The sequence below is a fragment of the Natator depressus genome, chromosome 11 (assembly GCF_965152275.1).
Source record: "Natator depressus isolate rNatDep1 chromosome 11, rNatDep2.hap1, whole genome shotgun sequence".
Classification (NCBI taxonomy): domain Eukaryota; kingdom Metazoa; phylum Chordata; order Testudines; family Cheloniidae; genus Natator; species Natator depressus.
Window position 1 is genome coordinate 66,280,197 of NC_134244.1, and position 16,678 is coordinate 66,296,874.

General features: G+C 42.4%; 1 protein-coding gene across 1 annotated transcript in view; it reads right to left on the minus strand.

Moving 5' to 3' along the window:
• IKZF2 (IKAROS family zinc finger 2) overlaps positions 1–16,678 on the minus strand; it is a 135,012-nt gene that overhangs the window by 44,802 nt on the left and 73,532 nt on the right. Inside the window, exon 5 of the mRNA XM_074968103.1 lies at positions 7,239–7,406. Within this exon, the coding sequence (XP_074824204.1) occupies positions 7,239–7,406 (168 nt within the window). The remainder of the gene's footprint in view (positions 1–7,238; positions 7,407–16,678) is intronic.

The following is a 16,678-nucleotide window of genomic DNA, read 5'->3' on the forward strand; positions in this document are numbered from 1 at the left end:
TGGGGCAACCTGAGAGGGAGCCATAACCAGCTCCTTGGATCTACCCTTCCCATGCTGAGCAGAACAGATTGCAGGAGAGAATCTGGCTTAGCATTACCAGTGCACCAAGCAGCTCCATAACTCCCATTTTGTGCATTGGCTGCTGTTCCCATCCATTCTCTGACCCAATGGCCTTCCAGAGGAGTTTTGGATTACCTGGCCTTTACCACACAGCCAGGTAACACATGTTTATGAGCACAACCATGATCCTTAGAAGATTTGCCGGGGGGGAAAAGTGGGAAGAGGGGAGCGGTTGTTGGACTCTTGAATAGTATCAAGTATCTCTCCTCCGGCCCCCTGCCCCTAAAGCCCAAACGTGCATGATGTTTTATTTTCTTAAAATCAACACTCATCATTACCAGACAGCGAGTGTTTGGTAAGCCCAGTCCACAGTGCACTGCCCGCATCTGCCAAGGCACTTCTCCTATTTGTCTGTCTTATCTGTAAGAAACAGATCTTCTGGGTTTAACAGCTGGCAATTGACTCATAACTTCTGCAACTATTAGGGAATCTTTAAGAAGGTTTATCTTTTTAAAAACACGATAAGCAAAATAAACTTTAGTCTTATAGTTTGGGGCGAAACTGTATCTCCTTCAGAAAAAGTTGTACAATAAAATCAAAATGTGCTTTTTTTGGGGCTGGGTGAAGGTTCCTGTAGCACTTTTAGAAAACAGTGGTGTGTGATGCTAGTGCCCTGGCCAATATGGTCACTCAAGAGAAAAGGCTCAAAGGCCCAGATCCTCAAACTTATTTAGGCTCCTAATTTCCGCTGAAAAATCAGTGGGAGTTAGGAGCTTAATTGGTCCTTTGAGAATCTGGGAATGACTACAATTTAGTACGGGAGATATATCTCAGTACATAATGGCTGCTCATGCTAGGGTAGTTGCTGCACTACGAATACTTACTACCATAAAAAGTACTCTGAGGATGAAATTCCTCCTTGTGCAGAGGGTCATGCACCTCTTAAGCCTTCAAAATTGGGTCTCAGCTGGAAATAAGTGAAGTATGAGCCTTGTTCTGGAGCTCTGCTCAGGAGTGAATTTCACCTTGGGATGCCGGAAGTATGGAAGGCCTTATATCAAATCAACTCCTCGTCCTTTTAACATAGTTTAATCCTTTCACCTTTTCAATTCATATTTAAAACAAGGAACCAGGCACACAGGGAACTTAAGGTTTTACAGACACTACAACTGAGCGCAAGGCTGACTGAAGAAGATACTGCAAGCACTAATGGGAAAACAGCAGCCATCCCAATGCTGTGTATGAACTAACAACATTTAAGACTCCAAAGACTAACAAGCAAATAACAAAGCTATTTCATTAAGAGTAAGAGATTAATTCCACTGACTTTAACCGAAACTACACAAGCAAAACAGGCAGAGAAGGAGAGAAAGTCCTGCCTCATTCTGCAGAAGCAGCACCCAGTAAATAGAGCTACATGCATTAGATCATCAAAACAAACTCTCAACAGGTTATCAAAACCGGTTAGTTGGTGGCGGAAGCAGTTCCTTAACGGTATATAGGCACCTACCTCCCACTTAAAGAAACGAGAGATAGACACGTACATAACTTGGAGGAACTGAGCCTTACAAACCAACCCCTGCATGCATATCACATATTTCTTCTCTTTTCCATAGGGTTGACTCTTGGCTCATGTGTAACTTCTTTTCCATCCATAATGTATTCAACGCAGGCAAGTCCAGCTTAAAATACTGGGCGAAATCCTGGCCCCACTGACGTCAATAGCAAATCTCCCACAGTGGCAACAGCACCACGGACTCAGAGACTTTAAAGTCAGAAAGGACCATCATGATCATCTAGTCTGACCTCCTGCACATCACAGGCCACAGAACCTCCCCCACCCACTCCTGTAACAACCTCCTAACCTCTGGTTGATCTATTTTTCAGTGCTGTGCTTGTTCTTGCAATATTCCAGCTGGACTGACTGAGACACTAGAAAGCTCAGACTGAGTCATTAGGTCAGGCAGAATTAGAATTCCTCCTAGCTCCTCGTCCACACATGCCCATACCCAAAATTTTACCTGCTCCGTTCCACTGCGAGCGTGTTCCAATGACTAGAGCCCAGGGTGTCACAGAAGGCTGAAATGGACAGCCCTTGCTCCTCCCTGAAGAATGCTAACTCATGCAAGTAGACCCACTGGTTTCAGTGAGACTACTGGCATGGTGAATGTTCATCAACATGAGGAAGGGGTTCGCAATCAAGGCCCTAAAAAATGAGACTTCAACCCAAGAAGTGTAAAGCAGAGTAAGAAAACTGCCTTTCATGGCTATTTTCATGGCTAATGAGCCTCTCCATCAGGCATGCCATTTTTCTTAGATGCTGTATGTATTTTGCTAAGATCATGCAATTTTTTCTGGGCCGTTCTTTTTAAAACAAATGCTCCACTGGCTTCCTTTCGCAAATAAAAAGGATACCATTAGCTCAGTGCTATTGAACAGCTCTTGAATAACAAGCCAGCATTCAAGTACAACAGGGGAAGAAAAAAAACAACAACAAATATTGTTACAAACAATCATGATAAAAATTTTAAAAACGAAAAAAATACCTTGGAAGCATACTTTACATTTCCAGCAGTAATCCTTTATGCTATAGCCTTATCTATATCTCTCTACATCTATATAGTGCAAAGAATATATATAAAATGTTCTTTTTAATGTAGGCTCTTTTGTTATCTATAACACAAAAAAATGAACATTATTTAGGCTGCAAAGTCAAAGCACTCAAAAGTTAGCAAAATGGCAGTATAAAGGCTGCCTGTGTAACCTTAATTCAGACCCCTTGTGCATATGCATTATGACACAGTCTGTAATTACACGATTGCATACTTTTTCTTCCACAGGACCCCTGTCTTATTCAGTGCACAAGATGGACGCTTAAAAAGCAGCTATTTAATATTATGTTTTCTCCTCGTTGCTCTATATGTGGCCCCAGGCCTTATTTACTACTTACAATTTACTACTTACTCTGAAGACAGAATTATGAATTTCCTCATAAGCTCTTCTATGGCACTCATCACTAGAGAATCTGAGTGCTTCACAGACATTAACGAATTTATTTTCACAAACACCTCTGTGAGGGAAGGGGTGCTATTATCCTTATTTTACAGATGAGGAACTGAGGCTCAAAGAGATTAAGGTCCAACATATTCACTAATTTTGGGTGCCCAACTTCAGATGCCGAGGATTTGATTTTTCAGAGTACTTAGCACTGAATCTCACTTTATAGGTTCAAGGCACAGTTCCCATTGACTTCAATTGAAGCTATGAGTGCATAGCACTTCTGCAAATCAGACTCCCAGAAAATGAGGAACACAGTGTTCGTGACCACCTGTGAAATGTTAGTTTAAGTGACTTGTCGAGCACCACTTAGGAATTCTGCGGCAGAGGCAGGGATAGAATCCAATTCTCCAGGACGGCATTCAAGTGCCTCAACCATGAGATCGTCCATTATCTTCCAGTAATCCTCTACCTCATTCACTACTCACCTGCCAGCTTCTGCAACACATGATGCAGGGGTCTTAAAGACGACAGCCTCCTTCACTGCACAACCCTGATTCATCGCCAGAGCAAGTCCATCCACATATGAATGAGACAGAATTCCTAACAGTATACGATCATGTAATTAAAAGACAGTATTATAATGTGTATGTCCAAGGAGGCCACATTAAGGTTGCTCCGGCAACCTTAATTCTGGTATTTCCTAATTTTTGAGTGCTTGACTTCGCAAACTTAATGCTCTTTTAACATATGGGGTTTTTTGGGGGGGAGGGGTAAAATGCATAATACAGAGCTGAGGATCTCAGTGCACTAGGTAAACACTACTTTGGCCTAACAGCACCTTTGAGAGGTAGGAAAATATTATGCCACTTTGTACAAATGTAAACTAAGCCATAGGGAAGTTAATTATGGCCTGATTTTCAGAGGTACTGAGTATCCAGCCTAGCAAGTGAGTTTAATAGGAGTTCTAGGTTTTCAGAATCTCAAAAATCAGGCTATAAACTATGTGCCCAAAGTCCTAGGAGAAGTGTGAGGAAAAGCCTGGAACAGAACCCAAGGCTCCTGACTAGCACTGCCATGGCACCACCTTTGTTTCCTGTGAAGTCTTCCCTGGGTACATAAACTGTACAGAAAAGTACGTGTTTAGACTGTGCCCAGAGTCAGAATTCTTGGGCTTTATACCCAATTCTGCTGGACATCTTGGAACAACAAACCTCTCTGTGCCCCAATTTACTTAGCTTCAAAATGAGCATAGAACAGCATATACCTGTGTCACAGCGGTGTTGTGGGACTGTGGGTCCAATACTCCAAATAGTTACTATCCTATTGAATTCCCATGAGTCTCTCTAGTCCCAGTGAAGTCCAATGCATGAGTCTACTCTCATGCATAAGATTATGGATATCCTGTATGGACATCATAACCTTCCTGAAATCAAAGGGGCTACAGATGGGAGAAAATATATACACAGTAGTTTAGAAGAACTGCAAATGTCAGTAAAAGATAAATAATCACAGTAGTATATAATTGTAGGCTCAAACCCCTAATTATTTAAGGCTAAATTATGCCAGTACTACACATGTTCAGTGGTACCTATGTGTTGAGTAATACTTTCATTTTGGGGATACTTGCATTGTAAAGTAGTGAATAAGGGTGGGACAGTATAGTTTTTAATGTTTTTAAGTACTCCGAAATCCATGGATGAAGATATTATGCAAGTACAAAGAAAACAGAAATGCCAAAAAAAAAAGGGGGGGGGGGAATAAAAGGGGAAAACTTTCAACTCAAAATCTATGTGCAGTGCAGTTGTAGCTGTGTCAGGCCCAGGATATTAGAAAGACAAGGTGGGTGAGGTAATATCTTTTATTGGACCAACTTCTGTTGGTGAGAAAGACAAGCATCACAGCTAAATGCACTTAGGTGTGATGCTCTGAGAACCTTGCCCAGACCTGAAGAAGGGCTGTGTGTGGCTTGAAAGCTTCTCTCTCTCTCACCAACAGAAGCTGGTTCAATAAAAGATATGAACTCAAAATCTATTCAGTTTAAAAAAAGTTAAAAGAAGTTCCAGATACTTTAGCTGCTGCTGAGATGCTAATTTCTATGGGTTTACAATCACATTTTCCTATTTTTAAAATGTCTTCCTTTCCTCCTTTGTTGTGTGAAAGACCCACACACAGAAGAGGGGAAAACTGACTAACAGACTACACAGGGGAAATAGTGAAACTGTCTAAGTGGTGTCATAAACACAAAGTGCCGCCAAAATCGCAGACTAAACAAGCTGAAAAACTAGGTGTTTAAAAAAATTCACCAGTCTCTTTCTCCTATAGTACTCTTGGGTATTTCCTGTTACGAATAGTATGTAAACAATATTTCAGAGAAAAATGTGATGTTTAATTTGATGGTGTCCTTTTAATTATTAAAAATCATTTTAAGGGTAAGAGTTTCACACACGTTGAAATAATGGGCCAGACCCTCAGCAGTGCAAATAAATCAAGAGAGCTGTGCTTAAGTGGAGCAATGCTGATTTAAACCAGCCCAACTTGGATCTGGCTCCAAGTGTAGTGCTTTCACTTAAGACCAGACTGAGGTCTTATATTTCATCATGATCTTCATTCCCAGGTTCCTCTTCTGATGTATCTAGTTTTATGACTAGAGAAGGGAAAAGAGGCAAAGACTCTATGAAGTCTACTAGGCTTCTGTTAGACCTTCTAGATCAGCTTCTTTTTCTAGACTATCAGGACAGTCTATTAACATATAGTTAGTATGTCGGTGCTCATATAGTGCAGTGAGGGGAACTAGTAAAAAACAAAATAAAAAACCCACCTCTTAGATAGAAGACACTCCCTCAAATGAAGCTGGAGTTCAAAACTAAAAAGGCAGAACTTGCAAGTGCAAGTGAATCATTGAGGAGCACAAGACTTAGGCAATTTTTAAAAATCTCACCACTGAACAGCAACATTTCATTCTCATGCAAAAAATACAAGATCCGCCCTATATTTTCACACAGGAAATGTGAAGAACCTATATCTAGGTAACAATATCTATAGTCATCTTATGAAAATGATCTTAAACCATAATGAGTGTGTTTTTGTAATATGGGTTATTTTTTGCCATGATTCATTTTTGAAAATAAAAATATTTGTTCTTTCTACTATATTTCAAGCGGTTACGGTCAGAACAATGTGTGAAATTCATCGCATGATACTCCATATGTATTTTTTGCTGGGTACCTCTGTGTACCAAGAATCACATATTACAATTCGTTAAACAAGTTCATCAGTAAAAAGGTAAGTAGAACAGTTTCCAGACAGTCTAATTATCTCTGGTCATTCAACAATTAAAACACAGTCTCCTGAAAATGATATCCCCCCAAAAGATGAACATTTTAGGGGGACAGATAATGGTGGGGGATTTTCACTTTTTCAAGGGTTAAGGGGTGGATTGTGTCTGGCTACCCCCTAAGTGAGGAAGTTGGGCAAAGAGGGTACAAGTAGTCTGGCCCCTTGAGATGCCCATGTGCAGGGGCCAGACACAACATGCATGACCCTCAAAACAGGGGCTGCTACAGTCAAGTGCCACTGACAGCACTGGACTCCTTAGCGGGAGCCAATGGGGGTTTGAAAGGATGTGACCATAGCTCCAATGGAGCTGGTTTGAACGGAGGGAGCATACAATGCATTCTCTACAATGGGGGTGCAATTGCTGCATCCTCCTTATGCTTTAGGAGGCATTGTGGCTTAATGGCATGCCTGAGGCCTACAAGTAATTAGTATCTATAAATCTTAACAACATATGGAAGTTACTAGGTGTCGAGAGGGAATGTGACATGAATAGAAAAATACATTATAAAAATGAACTAATTTATTCTGATCAGTCTTTGAGATTTTACAGATGCTTAGGGCTTAAGATGTCGACACAATCTAACGCTGAAGTCAAGATGCATCTAACGAGATGTGCAAAGGGAAACGTGTCAGCATCCATGCAGGAGCTCATTTGTACAAGAGGTAGGTCTGAACCACAAAGTTCTGATTTGGATTTTGGGTTTCCCCAGAGTTCAGGACTCAGTGTGTCGGGGAGCCCAGAACTAATTCACCAGGAAACGTGGTTGCAATTTCATAACCTACTTTGATTTAACAGTTACAAGGAAGAAAACAAGAAGGAAGAGGAGACATTCAAGGCTCACCAGAGTGCGTCCTGAGGTGTCCTGTGAGGGCGTCCCTTCTCCGGCAGGCATAGCTGCAGAAGGGACATTTGAACGGTTTTTCCCCAGAGTGCAACTTGATGTGCCTCAGCAGGTTCCCCTTCTGCGTAAAAGAAGCTCCACACTGGTTACAATGGAAGGGGCGCTCACCTACAGTGGAGAGAATCATCAAGAAACCATCGAACACAGAACACACAGACCCAATATCCTATTGCTTGTAACGGAATATAGTGTAGCCATATCTAAGTCCACTCTATCACCCAATTTTAACCCACAAATCCTTTGTCTAATATCTTTGTAACATTGGACTTGCTGATGCTAGGGGCTCGCACTTCATGATGATTGTTGGCAATGTTTTCAAGAGTGGTTTTGGGCACTCAACCTAAGATGCTTTAAGAGGCCTGATTTTCAAAAAGTGCTGAACATCCACCCTCTAAAAAAGGTGTCTCAAGCTGGGCGACCAAAGCCACTAATCACCATGGAAAATTTAAGTCCACTGCTATGCTGCTATCTCTCTGGCTTGTAAATATTTTTATTATAGGCCCCATGCTCAGAGGGGTTTAGAACAGTCACAAATATTTACTTTGGATAGATATCACGGTCTCAATGTAAAACAAATTACACATTCTTTCTTATTTTTTAAAATAATTAAAACCCCCTTTTAAGGCTCCTCTGCACTGCTAGAGTCATGCAATGGGTCTTTGGTGTAAATGAGAATCCGGCCCAAATAGCTTTGGTAAGTAGCAAACACGGGGAGAAAAGCTGCACCCTAGAAAAATGAGAAGTAAACGGAGTTGGTTTTTAAATAACATTTATTTAAAAGTTATCTCTATTATGAGAGTTTTGTCTTAAAGTAGAAATTAGTAAGCCTTTAATAAATGTATTTGTGTTGCCATTAAAGGTTTGATTTAACCTGGGATGGTTGTGCTTTTGTTCCCAACCTAAAAGACACAGTTTTTGATTAAATAAATAATAAATAATAATAATAATAATAATGTAGGAAACCTGAAAAAAACCACAAAGGTTTTGTGAAATGAAACACAAAACATACACTATGTGATCCACTTTGTAACATACTTAGTCTATCTCAATTCAACACGGCACTTAAGCATGTGCTTAACTTTAATCATATGCTTAAGCCCTATTGGTTATAAAGGAAGTCAATGGGATTGAAGCATGTACTTAATGTCAACCCTGTGCTTAAGTGCTGTAGTGAATTGGGGTCTTAGACACTGAACCGCTTTTATTAAGGCCTTGATTCAACAAGATACTTAAGGATATACCTAACTTTCAGCATGCAAGGAGTATTGTTTATTTTTTTAAACTCATCTCCTATTACAAAGCTTTGGCCAAATCAGTCCCAATGTGGTAAAGGCATGTTTGGTTCGATAATGAGCTAGCTAGAGAGGAGTATTAATCTTTTAAAAAAAAAATTGACAGCATTCTGTAATCAATTGTCCAGTTTTCCAGTATTTTAGTTCCACAGTTTTGCCCCCTTCTGAGGCAATGATCTGTGACACAACCTCCTTCCCAGACATAGATTTAGGGCAGAATCTTGACTTTCATTTGTAAATGATAAAAGAGAGGGAAGGAACTCAACTATGCCATCAGCCACATTTCAGCTTCTTCTCCCCATTCTGGGCTCAACGTATGACCTTTGTATTTAGGATCAGTCATGTTGGCTAAGTAATGGAAATGTTCCATAGCTTCACTGAATCATTTTTCCAATTTTGCTGTGTGTGGTTCCATTTTGTTGTTGTTAATTACATTAAGCCACATTTACATGGCATCTGCAACAGGACTGCCATCAACCTGTAATCTGTCACATCCCTTTAAAACCTTCGTCAATTGCTTTTGTAAGATTAATGGCCCCTCGTTGCATAAAATGCATGCTATGTTTTCATCAAACTACTTCTTATGTCTACTGCAAATTCCATCATGTGTGTTGGATACCAATTTAGAAATGTAATCTTCCTGAGAGCATGACTGAGTGTTATTAAGAAGCTGGTCCATAAATCCTCATTTTTTCAGTCAACCAACCGCTGATGGTAATTGGGGACTCTTTTTTTTTAACTTTCACAATGTGCTTTAGGGACTGGGTTGGGTGTTACTTTTCTCTCAGCAAGGTTGAAATAGTGTGCTGAACACCCACAATTGAGAAGTCTAAGGTTCTATTTATAAATGGCTTATGAAGGGTTAATAAATGAGTAATAGATGCAATAAACATGTTACAGACATGAATTGTATATATTATTGATGGTTATAAACATGTCAGTAGAAGGCAATATCGATGGTTATAAGTAATCTCTTGACCTTTTGGAGTCTATAATTATCTATAATAATTGACTAGCCACTTATTAAAACCTCTATTCATTATTTAGTAACTCTTTATAAACTATTTATAAATGGAACATTAATGTCAAGTGTAACCAAAAAAAAATTTCTAGTACCAAAAAACTTAAATATACATTATATTTTTAAAAACATCCCCTCGCTCTCATCCCAAGCAAAAAATTAAAACTCCTCCAAACCACTGGATTATTTTTTCTGAAATATTTTTTCACACCTTGGACATAGCTCCGCCCCCAAAACACAAACTAACAATCCAAATTTCTGAAGTGTGTGGTTCCCTAGAAAAGTAAACTGAAGTGTCTATATGCTCTTGGATTAACTGTAGGTTCCGTACATTAATTTCAACCCCTTGGCACAAAGAAGAGATAGACTAGGTAATAGTTACAGATTATTCCTTTTTCTGAGGTCCTTCCGCTTGTGGACTAGTCTGATGATACCTCAAAAATTCTTTGGCTTTTACAAAGGCAAAACTCAAGCCAACAGTCATGTGGCTAAATATTTAACTCCTTACATGAGCCCAACTCTCACTGAAGCTTACTGTCCTATTCACAGTTGACCTGCAATTTACATAAATCATTAACACCAGTTGCAAAGTGGATATAAAATGTTACCACTCTTGATCTGTTACTGTTCTACGCCCACTTTGCACTGGTGTAAATGACTGCACAAGGTGTAAGGTGAATTGGGCCCTGGGAATTTGGACCAAGTGGATTTGGCAGGCTGTGGTCCATCGTAATGAATTTTAACTATATTATACATAGAAGGCGTGGCCAAACTGTGCCTCGTGAGCCACATGCGGTTCTTCTACTGTTAAAGTGCAGCTCTCCGCCTACCAGATCGTGGGGGGGGGGAGCTCAGGGCTTGTGTCCTGCAGCAGGGTGATGGGGTTAGGAGCTTCTCCCAGAGATGACTGGTGCCTTCTGAAAGCGAGGGGGGGGCACAATTTAAAGGTTCGAGCCCTATAGCTTGGGCCCACCCCAAGCATCCTCCCCCTCTTACCCTCAGTGGCCCCTCCCTGCAGCTCCCAGGTGCTAGCTCCCTGTGGACAGGCAGCGGCAAACAGCTGGGAGCTGCAGGGAGGGGCAGCTGCTTTAGCTTCCTGGGGAAAGGCAGTGGCAAGAGCAGCAGTTCTCCCTGCAGCTCCCAGCTGTCGTGCAGGGAGGTGGCCTGGTGGTACCATGTCACCGAGGGGGGCCAGCAAACCCTAGCAAAAATCTGAGTGGACGTGCGAGTCCACATGCCCTCCTCCCCCACGTCACCTCTGGCTTCTACCCAGCAGGGAGGGAGGTCTCAGGGCTTCAGCCTTACAGAGCTCACCTCCCGGGGCTCAGCTGAAGCTCCGAGCCCTGGCAGGTGCACCCTGGCTCTTGAACTTCTGAAGATCATCATATGCAGCTCGGAGGGTCAGTAAGTTTGTCCACCCCGATATACAGCACCTTTGCTATAGACTTTACAATAGCACAAATTAGTACTGCTGATCATTTGAAATTATACAATCTGAAACCAGGACGATGTACTGATGAACTTCCTATTAATGTTTTCAATCTTTTACAATATAAATAGTTCAAACATTCTCAAGAAGCAAACCCGCTCCTTCTCTGCTTAACTGGACTGCTTCCACGTACAGTCATTCCCCCTAATCACTTCAGCACGCAAGTGATGGGCAGAAGTATCAGTCTGAGTTACCCTCCTTTATATTTCATCCCACTGTGAAATACAACCATGACATTCTCAGCATCAAAACAGCAGTTTAACTGAGGACCAGGGGTATATCCAAAGCTGACCTGCTGCTTTTAATGAGACTCCAGTCAAACAGCTTGCAAAGTACTGAAGACAATATGAGTAGCCCGCATAAGAAGACAGGTAAAATAAGTTTCCTTCAAATTCAATGAATTGCTTCCTGCACAGAACTGCCAATTGCTTTTTAAAAAAGCTCCATTCATTCTGGAGATTTTAAATGGGGAATGAATGAGATGGAGGCATGGCTGTACCAAATTGCTGTTGTCTAGGTTTCCAAACACATTATACCTGCATACTCTGAGCCCAGTTTAGCGCTAGAGTCTAACCCCTCTGTTAACAATGAGCAACACCTCTCTCCATAACTTGTCTCACTGAAGTCAACAGAACTGTCTGCAAACTAAAGCAATGGGCTTAATTCTCATTTGCACAAAGGACCTTTTTACATTGCTACCAGCAGTGCATGTTAATTAATTACATTAATTAAAATTAATTGAAGTGAATGTTAATGTAACTTTTTGCACCTGCCCTTAAGGCTCCTTTTCCCTACTAGAATGGTATAAAGCAGCCTTTGTGTAAATGAGTCTCAGGATCAAAATAGTCAGGATCAAACTGACTAAAGGTGTCAAAGTCTGGACCATAGAAATAAAGGGATTTTGACAATTGTTTATTTTGCAGACAAGTTTGCTGTTAAAAGAATGTATTACGCACTGAAAGACGGATACTCACAAAACAGCCCTCTTCACCTCCTCATGCTAAATTGCTATGCCCAGGGAGGTATGAAAAAAAAGTGTTCGTTTAGTGTTAATGATCACGTTAATTTTTCACATAAAGTTGTTTTGGGTTGTTTTAATTAAACTATCTGAAGAAATATTTCCTCTGGTGCGTTCGTTGCCTCAACTGCTCTGGGAGCACAAACGAAATGGTAGCTGTATTGCTAATCTATCAACAGCGAAAGCAGAGCAATCAGCCTTAATCTGAGCAAAATAAAAAGTGGATGAACTCATTCCATTTCCATATTTGTTGTTTTGAATCCTTCTGAGCTTCTTGGTCTAGATGTTTACCTATTGGATTGTATTCCATTAGCTAGTTAAGCGAGGGGGCTAACCATCACTTTAGAACCCTGGTTAACTACAGAACAAGCACGGGAGTAAGGAAATTGAGGGTTTTATTTGCCTTTATTTTGGATAATCCCACCTCCGGGGCAGATTTTATTTGAATTCTGTTATTAATTTCTCAGTAATTCCTGAGCTCAAATAGTTTAAGGACCTAGATTTTCCAAGAGCACTCGGTACCCACATTTTGGGCCAGATTTTTAAAAGAGCTCAACTCCCAGTTAGTCCCTTAAAATGAAGGGGCAACATTAAAAAAAAAAACAAAAACAAAAACACCAATTTTCACTGTTAGCAATAAGAGCTGCTGGGCACAGAGCTATTTAGAAAATCCAACCTCTTCATTTAAGTATTAAATGGGAGATGAGCTCTTCTGAAATCTGGCCATTTATTTAGATGCCTAAATAGAAGATGCCAAATTCTTGGGAAAATCTAGCCCTAGAACTTTTGCTCCATTTAACCAGTGCGAAATAATGTCACGATGCAAGAGGCAGTAGTCGGCAGTAGTCTAGGAATTAAATAAAGTTAAGCCTTTCTATACAAATATTTGACAATCCGATTAAATTAATTCTAACTAGGGAATATGGCCATCTATTTAAATTTGTGTGCGGTTAACCATATTAAGTATGAATGTCTTGGATACCGAATAGCACAATTGGGTTTTTTTTGGTCCCAAATCGATTGTGCCAAAACAGCCTTATCCCTGCATAAAAGAAAAAAAAGTTAAACAGCATTTTCAGTTGTTCCAATTTCTGTATGTGCATCTGCAATGTTATGAACGTGACAGTAGGATTTGGTAAAAATTCCTTCCCTGGTACATCAAATATACATTGCGGTACTAACATGCAGGTGGGATGAAACCAAAGGCTTGAGAGTTTCCTGAGGAGATCACCCAGAACAGCAGAAATGCAAAATTTCGCCAAGGTGGGCTAGATTGTGATACCCTCATCCACGTTGAATAGTATCTTGCAATATGGGTAGTCGCATTGAAGGGAGGCAGTATGGCCTAGTGGATAGACCACTGGCCTGGGACTCAGGAAAACTGGGTTCTATTTCTGGCTCTGCCACTGGTCTGCTGGGTCACTTGGGCAAGTCACTTCACTGCTCTGTGCCTCAGTTTCCCCATCTATAAATGGGGAGAATGATACTGACCTCCTTTGAAAAGCACTTTGAGATCTACTGACGAAAAGTGCTAGATAAGAGCTAAGTGCTATTATGGTGATGGATTAAGTTACTATTCGGTGTGTGTAAGGGTCTCACAAACCTCACTGAGGCTACAGCATGGCTACAGAAGAGCATCAATGTACACAGTATGGTATCAGCTCTGCTGAAAGCGGGAAGATAAGAGAGGGTTTGGTTTTTTTCATTCCCATAAAGGGCCAAGCCTAGAGGGATGACAAATTCGCTTTTAAACACATTCGAATTCTTTGTTATTTCTGTAGACAAATTGGATTCTTAATCCTACTTTTTTTTTCCCCCCTCTCTCCTCTATGCCGCCAAACAAGAATGCCTGGAGTACCCGATGACAATATTACCTGATTATCCAACTACTGCAGTAACACAAAACTCTTAGAAAGATGTTGCTACAGCCCCCCGCCCCTGGTATGCAACAGCATGGAGAATGAGGTTTTTACTGAAAGGAAAAAAAGAGGATGAAAGGGGAGGAAAAGAAATTAGCCCTGATGTGCTCTTGTGAAATGAGCTGGAACGCTGAAGCTCAGTGAAACTGTTCCACCTTCGCATCGCATCCCTATGCCGAATGTTACTGATACATGACAAACAAACGGGAAAAGCCGCCCCTGTGCATTTGGAACTTGCTTTACCTGAGTTATCAATGCCTTAAAAAGTGCAGGGTTCTGCAGTAATGGTTGCTACCTCGGCAGGAGCATTATGGGCTCCATTGTGGGGTTACCACAAGACCTGAATCAGGGGCATTGTGAAACTGTGTGGTCACGGGAGCAAAAATCTGCGCCAGCCCTATGCCTGTCACAGCTTACTGCCCTCTTCCCACGCCTGTTCAGCCGCGTTGGCTCGTGTGCCGTGGGGGCAGAAGGGACCTCACCAGTAAGGGAGGGGGAGGCCGTTGTGCCCTTTATGATTAAAGCATACCATGCCAAAGAGGAAGGGGCCATCTTGCAACCCCTTCCCCTGGGCGAGGCACAATTTTGCCTTGTGCGTGAATTATGATTATTACGGTAAGCTGCAGTGTTTGGGACAGAATGGCATCAGGCTTTAGGGACGGGATCTACCATTTTCTGGAGGGGAAGACAGCTGAAGTTTCTGCAAGGCAAACAGCGGGCCACACTGTGCCTTGCAGTACACGGGACATATCAGCCAGGCAGGAGAGGAAGGGGAGTCAAGCCCCCACGTATGCATTGGCCAGCAGAGCTGGCTGGGGGGCAGTGGGATGAGGAGCAGGCTACGTCATGGAAGGGCTGATACAGAACCCTCTGCCCCTCGCCAGTGGAAAAGGGGAGGTGTCTCTGGAGTACAATTCCTCCCCAAAGTTCCCTTGGGGGCTGCACAGCCACACGCAGCCTAAGAGGGCAGAGTCCAAAGGCTCAGTCTAGCCCGTTAATAGCTACTGCTGATGAAATGGCAGTACAATGTTTTAAATACTAGCTCTAGTATTTTTAACATTTGCTTTTTGCCATTCAAGACAAGGATGTGGACATCCAAGCAAATTCCTCCTTCCATGGACATGCCGCTGTGGACAGTGAAGCAGCAGCATCTAAAATAAAACAGCGGGCCAGCTGGTTCACTAAGAGCAGCGTGCCCAGCTACATGGTGAAAGGAATGCCCGTTTCTATATGCTCGAAATCATCTGTATAGAGCGGTTCATCACAGCCTCTCTGCCCAGGGGCAAAGAGCCGGAGCACTGCAGAGAAGCTCTAATGGCTTTACAAAAACAGCAGTGTGTTATGTAATCCTTAGCTACACGTGCCCATAGGGTAGCATTAGTCTGCACAGTAGAAGGCAAATGTTGTTTAAATGTGGGTGCCTAAAAAGTTAGGCACTCAAATCACCCATATGTTGAGGCACCTAAATAAGGACCTGCCAGTGCTCAACACCTCAAAACCTCAGGCCGTTTTTAAATAAGGAGCTTAAACTAGGGTTGCCAGGCGTCCGGTTTTCTGACTGGTCACTAAAAGTCTGGTTGGTCGCAGTAACCAGCCTCCACCATTGCGGGGTGGGAAGAGCAGCAGCTGGAGCCACATGGAGGAACTGCTCAGCTGCTGACGTCTGACAGAGACAGGTGGCAGGCTTTGGGACCGGGCTTGCAGAGGTAGGTGTCGCTGCCCGGGCGGGGGGTGGGGGGTGGTGGGATCCTGTCCACCTCCCCCTCTGCTCCACCATTCCCCGATTGCCCCAGGGACCAGCCCCCCACTGTGCCCCAGCTGCCCTGGCCCCTTGGGCGAAGAGGTGGGGCAGAGGCAGGGCCTTTGGGAAGATGCGGGGCAGGGGGTGGTCGGTTTTTAGCAGCTAGAAAGTTGGCAACCCTAGCCTAAATATAAAATGTAGGATCTCTCATTTGGGCACTCAAGGTAGACAGTGTAGCCTTTGACGTACCTACTGTAGATATACTCGCCTGTGTGCATATGCCACTGAAAACTTATGGGAACTCTTTAAAACCTGGGGACTCAGTATGCTTCACTTTTCACTTGACCTTTCTAGTAGTGGGATGTCAAACTGTCAATCAATCAATCAAGATTTCAGTTCTCTAAGTAGTGCTTTTCCTCTGCTGTAGCTGCCAATCTGTCTGAAATCATGAATGCACCATATATGATACTGCAGTGCTTTGCATTATACATATATGCTAATTTTTATCAATACAACTTCTGTAAAGAGCATTAACTTATAATTAAGGTTAAGATTCTGTCACAGGTATTTTTAGTAAAAGTCATGGAAACCCGTGACCTGTCCCTGACTTTTACTAAAAATACCCTGTGGCAAGGGCTGACCACTGCTGCTCCTGCCTCAGAGAGACTGACCCAGCCCTGGCTGCTGCTCTAGTGGGCCGGGGACTGTTGATCCAGCGGCGGGCTGCCAGCCAGCTGTTCAGCGGCCCAGGACTGGCCACCGGTCAGCTGTTCTAGTGGCCGCTTCTCTGGCAGCCCAGGGGCTGATCGCTGCTCCAGCCCTGCCCCAGAAGAAGACACAGAGGTCCCGGAAAGTCATGGAATCCAGGTCCTCCATGACAAAACCATATCCTTACTTATA